An 8,266-nucleotide genomic window follows, 5' to 3' on the forward strand; every position below is an offset into this window, starting at 1 on the left:
GGAAAAATCAAATAGTTTCTGAATATACCTTGTTGGTCCAGTGAACCACTAGTGCACCTTACTATAACAGGCTCTCCTTCACACTGTACTCATTTATAATGTGGTCTACAAACTAGCCTAACAGCTAACGGCTAGCTAACAATGAAAACCCACTTACTGCTAAATTGACAGAGTGAAAGTAGACAGTACCTCCTTGGTTTATTATCATCAAACTCACTACTGCAGCCAGGGACAAAAACAAATGTGATTCCCTTAGACTGCTTTTTGATTTTAGTCTCTTTGTTTTCCTCTGAGTTATTGGTTCTGTCACTAGTTAGCTAACATAACCTAATGTAAGTATATCAGCAGAAACCAACCAAACCATAGACTTGCTCTAGAAACTTTAACCTAAAACAATTACTTCCTAAATCCAGCTTCACAGACATATTACCTCAATTACAGTTTTTTGTTGTTGTTGTTTTTACAATAGGGCTCCACTGTGCTAATTAACCTTCAAATGTAGTGTTTCATGTCCTCTTTAATAACGTAATTGAGGATTCAGAATTATTCCACAGTCATAAAATGGAGAGAATCTTATCTGAGATGTGGTTTGGTTAAAAATGCAGGATAAGTGAGATTTTTGAAAATACTTTATAAAATAACCTCTGAGCTCCTTTCAGAGTGATGAGTTTGATCCTCTCCCCCTGCCTTTGTGGGTTTCCTATGAGGCCTCTGATTTCCTCCTCGAGTTCAAACAGGTGATGCAGGCTGGTTTAAATGGTAGCTCCGAGTTTTAGTGCATGGGATTAATTTTGCAGTGTGGCCCTTGATGAGTCCTCTAAACTTCCCTGTGGCAAAATAATAAACTACAGGATCCAAAATGCAGTTGAGGCCCATAAGAACCAGGGTGATCTGATGAGCGTCGCTCAGCAACTGACGAGTGGCCTCGCTGTACTTCACGTGGCCGAAGCCGTCTTTGATCTCCAGCACTGCCAGAACCCAGGGGCCTTGAACTATGTGGTGTGGCAGGAAACACAGAACAAACACTCCCACCACTGCCAGCAACATCTGGAGAGCCCTCCGTTTTACCCCTGTCGGCCGTTTAAATATGGGCTTCTTACACTGTGTTCCTGAAGACTGAATTTCCGACTGAGGAGAATTTTTAGAAATTAAACTTTGAGCAATCAGGATATTGCATATCACAATGAGTATAAAGACAACAAAAAACAATCCAATTATTAGAAAATGAGTAACAGCCACTTTTTTCTTCTTGTCAATAGTTCCACCCTGGTATCCCTCAAAACAGCGACATATGTTGGTGTTGTTTTTAGAGTGCACGTTGGTCCCTGGACTCACCAGAAAAGGAACAGACATTGCCAGAACAAACACCCAGATACAAATACAAACAATGACTCCACGAAGTCTGTGGTCTGACGAGGCTGCGTCCAGAGGCCGAGTCACCGCCCAGTATCTGTTGATGCTGATGGCTGCAAGGAAGAGGATGGTGCCGTAGGTGTTGATGAAAAAGAAGGTGCCTGTCACCCGGCACATGACATCTCCATAAACCCAGTCTCCCTCACGAATATAGTAGTCAATCCAAAAGGGAAGAGCACACACAAACAGAAGATCAGTGATGGTCAAGTTTGTCATGTAGATGTGAATTTCTTTAATGGCCTTGGCTTGATGAAGGCAGCACAGGACAAACAGCACGTAGAGGTTAGAGATGAAGCCCAGGATGAAGAAGATGATGTAGAAAACCGGGATGAGCACATAACGAAACTCAGAGTCCAGGAACGGATTAATGATTGTGGACTCCACACTACTCATTGTTGTCATAGTAACTGATTGAGTCATCTTTGTCTGTGGGAGACAAAATATATTATCATCAGTACAATGTCCTATGACAGAGTTTTACTCAGAGTTTTGATGCAGATGACAAAGGTAGTGTAGGAGGCAAAAGAAAGAAAGAAGGAAGAAAGGGAAAGAATATATGTATGAATGACTAAATGTATATTTTTGAATGTTACTCTGACTGTATTATACAGTTCAGGGTGTACGGTTCATTGATGATCCAGTCCAAAGATGGCGAGCTACCCCTCCAGGAGTCCTTGATATGATTGTTCTGCGAAGAAAGTTAAATTCTTTGGACGAGCGTTGAACTGTACAAATTCTACTTAAGTGGTAGAACAGAATTGCACCTCATTGCTCCTTTGCACATCCTGCAAAGAGAACCCTTATTGCTGGACTCACACTTAAGGGTGTGGGCTGACACGGAAGAGACTGAGTCAAATTCCCACAGGGTGTGTTTTGTTTATTATTTTTTAAGTGGTTTGAGCCCCATTTTTCTTTCATGTAAGTAAAAGTAAAGTAAAATTTTATATTTTTATATAGCACCTTTCCAGATAAAAATCACAAAGTGCTTCACAGAAGCTGAAACAAAGATAAAAATCAACCAAAAGCAAGTTTTAAAAGATTCGTTTTTAGCTGTTTTTTAAAAGCGACCACTGAGTCCACAGATCTCAGGCTCAAAGCGAGAGAGTTCCACAAAGACAGTTACAAAGCTCTGTCACCTTTTGTTTTCGGCCTCATGTGTTGGACAACCAGCAAGCCCTGATCAGATGACCTCAGGGACCTGCTGGAAATGTATGGATGTAAAGATTCACTGATATATGTTGGTGCTTGTCCATGCAGAGCCCTGAATGTTAAGGTCAACACCTTAAAGTGGATTCTGAATTTAATAGGGAGCCAGTGCAGCTGAATCAGCAACAACAACAACAACAAACTTTATTTATATAGAGCATTTAAAAACCAGTGGTATAATAGTGCTTAACATACAAGAGAGTAAGAAGTAAGTAATAGAGAAAGATGAAGGCCATGGCAAAGTACCAAACATGCTAGCAGGTCAACGGCATTAAAAACAAAGAAACAAAAGAAATACATATAAAAGCATAATAGAACAATATGTGTAAAAGATAAAAGAGTCATGAAAAATTTAAAAAATAGTTAAGAATAGAACTAACTTAACAAACAAGCATAAACTGGTAGAAAAGGCGAGGCTAAATAAACAGGTTTTTAACTGCGATTTGAAGGATTGAATGGAATCAGACTCATGGATAGCAATGGGGAGGTTATTCCACAGATCGGGTGCAGCCAAGGCAAACACGCGGTCACCTCTAGTCTTCAGCCAGGATCTTGGCTGTACCAAAAGTGACTGGGAAGATGATCTTAGTACTCTAGCAGGGGTGTATAATCTAAGTAGTTCAATGAGGTAACTTGGCGCTTTATTGTTAATAGTTCTAAAGGTGAGTGGCAGGATTTTTAATTGAATACGGTACTTAACGGGAAGCCAATGCAGGTCGGCAAGGACAGGGGTAATAGAGACACGCCACCCGGTACCAGTAAGGAGACGAGCCGCCACATTCTGAACAATTTGCAGTCTATGGAGAAAAGTAGAGTTAAGACCAAAATAAAGGGAGTTGCAGTAACCCAACCTAGATGTCACAAAGGCGTGGAGAAGTTTTTCCAGGTCCCTGTGCGGGACATAATGTCTGGCCTTGCAAATAAGATGCAATTGATAAAAGCAAGATTTGACAACAGAAGACACTTGTTTGTCGAATTTAAAACAGCTGTCCAAAAACACACCCTCAGTGCAGCAGGGGTGTGACATGGGAGTACTTGGAGGACTTGGTCAGAAGCTTTGCAGCAGCATTCTGAACAACTTGCAGATGCTCCAAAGAGGCATTACATAAACAAGTAAACAAAGAATAACAATAATCCAGACGAGATGAAACAAATGCATGAATGACAATTTCTAATTCGGAGCACAATACAGTGGGACTCGGCTTAGCAATGTTTCTCTTGGAAACATCTTGAGGCTTAAAGGAGATATATAACTGAATATCATCTGCATAGCAGTGATAAGAAATGCCCTTAAAAGTGTTCAATAAGTGCTGGAGAGGTAAATACAACTTCCCCTCTATAATGCTATTTTATATATATATATATATGTATATGTGATTATTGATTTCTGAATACAAGTTTATCAAACCAAGTTCTCTGAGCGTTTCATTAGTCATCCACTTTGCTCTTGCAGTCGAACCTTAGCTATTGGCCCAGCACACAGGTAAACATTCAAATCTCTATTCCAAGGATTGAAAGGGGTGTTACAAAGGTCTTAGTAAAAGCAGGCAATACAATAAAGTAATTACAAATCACAATTTGCGACTGTGTTTCGCAGAACTGTAGTTCTATTGTGTTAACAGAAACTGTCTTCAAACAAACATTTCAATATTCTGTATGAAAGGCATATAAGAACTGGTGTCTGCCATAGCCTTCCTATTACCTATTTTCTAATCTAATTCTCAGAGGAAAATGCTTCTGATAAGAGGACACATGAGTCTGCATCTTACTGTAGCACTATACAACATAAGGGTAGTAAAAAGAAGTCACAGTGAGTTACAGACCAAAAGAGACTGACTGGGGTGGGCTTTGTGACTGTAAAGGTTCCCACTGAAGACAAAATGGTTACGTAAGAGACGTTATTGAAACTAAAGTTGGTTAAGTACTGATACTGATCTTTAGCACATGACCTGAATTCATCAAAAAGATTGAACTACAAAAGTATGAAAGTGGTTTAACCAGCATGTGGTTCTTAGACTATAAGCTGCTATAAACAACCTGCTACCGAATGTTGGTGCAAATGGACTTTTTTGAACGAGCAATGACCAAACAGCCTGCTGCAGTTTGCAAGAGGTGTGCAACATGTTTCCAGTTTTGAGCACGCAATGAATGGTTTTAATTAGATCAGCAGCTACACCACAAAGAGTTCTAAGAAACCAAGTTAGAGATTTTACAGTTTTGATTTCAACTACTGATAATTTCAAATGTAATCGCTTTATTACAGGTTAGTCAAAATATACTAATCCTGTTAATGATGCATGTTATGCTATAATTAATAATAATAATTTGGAGTTAAAATTCAGTTTAACATTATGAGGAAGACATTACCTTCCCCAAAATATTAATTTTATACAAATATCATACTAAGAAATTGATAAAGGAACCCTTTATCAATTTCCCTTAAACCATAAATTGTCAGCATTTCACTCACCACATCACATTTCACTCTACTAACCTACTGAGTAACATGTTTTGTTACTTGCTTTGGTAATTTTGCTTTGGTAATTTCGTTTTGTTAATTTGAAATAAAGGATTTGTTGATTTTATTTATTTATTTTAAAAATATTTTTGAAGGGGGTGGGGGGAGTTGTCCTCGTCTAATATCAGTCCTGACACTAAGTAATCATTCTAATTATTATTAGTGAGTGTAAGACACTGCAGCCACTACATACAGCTTCACACTTTACATTAGACTTAATCTTATCTGCCTCTCTTAATACCCTCTATTTGTCATATTAAAAAAACAAATGACAGAGTTACTGTACACCGTACACTTACCCGACTGCTCCTTCTGTTGTTTAATCGTCTTCTGTATGTAATAACACTTTGAATGAATTCACAGCTTCAGTTCAGCAGCAGCACGACTTCTCTGACAGAGAGGACATTATGTGTCTGACTGTGTGAGTGGGAGTGCTCTCTCAGGTCTAGACAGAGGAGGTGTCGCTTCAGTCTTCTTAGGAAAAACCTGAATGGTCCAAGACACGCAAATTTCACCTACACAATTTCATGCACCTGAGAATAACATGTAGAGAAACACCTGCTTTGCTGCAACATTTTACTAACTTTTTGGAGATTCATAGAATTTTTTTCAAAACACCACCTCAAAAAATGATGTTACCAAGTAAAGAAATGAGCTGCTTACCCAGGAAAACGAGTCCTGAAAAGGAGACAGACTGGGACATGCTGACATGAGACATAAAATTTGGGGGTTATAATTGTTAGTCTGTGTATGAAAAATCACTGCCACTATTCACAGATTTAAGTTGAATTTAATTTTCTAAAAATGCAGCAAAATGTGCTACCGATGATTTTAATCACCCTAAAATAAAACGGGAACCAGAGTAGGTGCAGGCCATGTGTCACTGTGCCATCCTTTCTGCATCATATACATAGGCAACACGTTCTCACTCCCTAAACATAAACCTACAGGAGTGCAACAGTTACTTGGTTTTCTTATTGCAGTGGTGACGTCTATTGCAATGGCAAGAATTGGGCAATCTCCCTAGGCTCTCAGTGGAATTAATGCTTGTGGGCTCCGCACTACTCATTGTTGTCATAGTAACTGATTGTGTCATCTTTGTCTGTGGGAAACAAAATACATTACCATCAGTACAGTGTCCTATGACAGATGAGCAGAGTTTTGATGCAGATGTTAAAGGTAGTGTACAATGGAGGAAAAAGCCTTTGAGAATAACTTCTTTTTGTTGTCCTTCCATTGAAGGCAGGTAAAATAAATAAAAGTAATAAATAAAACAACAGTAAATGACTACAATAGGTTTAATAAAATTGTTCCTATTCCAAGGACTAAGTTGTCTATCAGTTTTTGTTTGTACAACTGTATTTACCAGTCAAATATTGTGCCATTTTTAACACCTTTTGAGCCATTTAATTAATTTCAGATGTATTAATCTATACACTGATTATGCATAACATTATGACACCTGCCTAATGTTGTGTTCCTCCCCCTTTTGCTTTTAAAAAAGCCATGAACCATGGAGGCATGGACTCCACTAGACCCCCAGATGTGTGTATCTGGCACCAAGACAGTAACAGATCTTTGAAGTCCTGTAAGTTGTAAGGTGGGGCCTCCATGGATCTGACTTCTTTGACCTGGAGAACTCACAAGATGCTTGACTGGATTGAGATCTGGTTAATTTTGAAGCCAAGCCAATACTTCAAACTTGTTGTTGTGCCTCTCAAACCACTGCTGAACCATTTTTGTTTTGTGGCAGGGCGCTTAATCCTGCTGGAAGAGGCCACGGCCATCAGGGAATACTGTTTCTGTGAAAGGTGTGCATGGTGTGCAGCAATGTTTAGGTAGGTGGTGCATGTCAAAGAAACATCCACATGGGCTCCTCAGACCAGGCCACCTTCTTCCATTGCTTTGTGGTCCAGCTCTGATGCATGAGCAATCAGCTGATACACAACAATCTGACACTTTTCTATTAGAACCAGCACTAACTTTTTTTGGGTAATTCAAACTATGGTAGCTCACCACTGTTTAATTTTGTATTTTCTAATTATTTTTTATTTTTATTTCATTTTGACTTTTTGTTTTTAATTCAGTTTAGTTTCTGTTAGTATCCAGAGTGGATTTTGTTGTTTAGTATGTTCAGAAAACCTTTATTTGTCAGACAAAGGTTACCCTCTGGTGAAATACTGGTAGTATTATGGAAAAACACAGAAAGTACAGTACAATGGGCAAGTGGAGGAGGGAAAAATAGAGACCTCTACTCATGCTGGACTCTGAGGAGAGCACAGAAATGATCACATTACAACACCATGAAGCACATGACAAGCAACAGGGGTGGGTAAGGGGCGAGAAGTAGGCCTATGTAGACACAGCTATCCGCATCTGCAGCCATCAGAGGGCGCTGAGCTGGACCCGCCGTCTAAACATTGGCCTTGGAAGATAGCAGACCAGGTGTTGGAGATGGGGACGAAGTCTAAACACAGTCCTGTGATCAGGGAGAGAATTTGTTGTTGTTCAGCTCCAGCCTTGCAGCTAGCGGCGATGTGGTAGCCGCATGAGATGATGGTGGTGTTTTCCTTTAGTGCGAACAACTGCATGTCAGTTTAACAGTTGATCTAAAATGTCCGTCACTGGTCTTTCGATCTCGTTGTATTTTTGTAGTATTTTTTTGTGTTTAGTGTTTTTCTGTATAAAAGGCGTACTAGGACTCTGGTGTCTGCCATAGCCTTCCTATTACCAATTTTCTAATCTAATTCTCAGAAGCAAATACAAAAAAGAAGTCACAGTCAGTTACAGACCAAGAGAGACTGACTGGGGTGGGCTTTGTGACTGTTAAGGTTCCTACTGAAGATAAAATGGTTGCAAAAGAGAAGTTGAAAAGTTGAAACCAAAGTTGTGTAGGTACTGATACTGATATTTATCACTTGACCTGAATTCATTAAAACAATTGAACTAAAAAGTATGCAAGTGGTTTAGGCGACCTGCGGTTCTTAGACTATAACCTGCTTTAAACAACCTGCTACCGAATGTTGGTGCAAACTCTAAACACCTACAGACACTTGAGCAGAACCTGCCTGTGCAGTTACACAGTCTTCTCCTTGTTGGGGCGAATGCGTTAACTACTACACTATGGTA

General features: G+C 39.4%; 1 protein-coding gene across 1 annotated transcript; it reads right to left on the reverse strand.

Moving 5' to 3' along the window:
• Positions 1-729: 729 nt before the first annotated feature.
• On the reverse strand, positions 730-1,806 carry LOC134644631 (platelet-activating factor receptor-like). Its single transcript, XM_063497719.1, has one exon. It carries the CDS (start codon positions 1,804-1,806, stop codon positions 730-732), a length of 1,077 nt encoding a protein of 358 aa, XP_063353789.1.
• Positions 1,807-8,266: the final 6,460 nt, after the last annotated feature.

Source organism: Pelmatolapia mariae, linkage group LG16_19, assembly GCF_036321145.2.
Source record: "Pelmatolapia mariae isolate MD_Pm_ZW linkage group LG16_19, Pm_UMD_F_2, whole genome shotgun sequence".
In the NCBI taxonomy this organism is placed as follows: domain Eukaryota; kingdom Metazoa; phylum Chordata; class Actinopteri; order Cichliformes; family Cichlidae; genus Pelmatolapia; species Pelmatolapia mariae.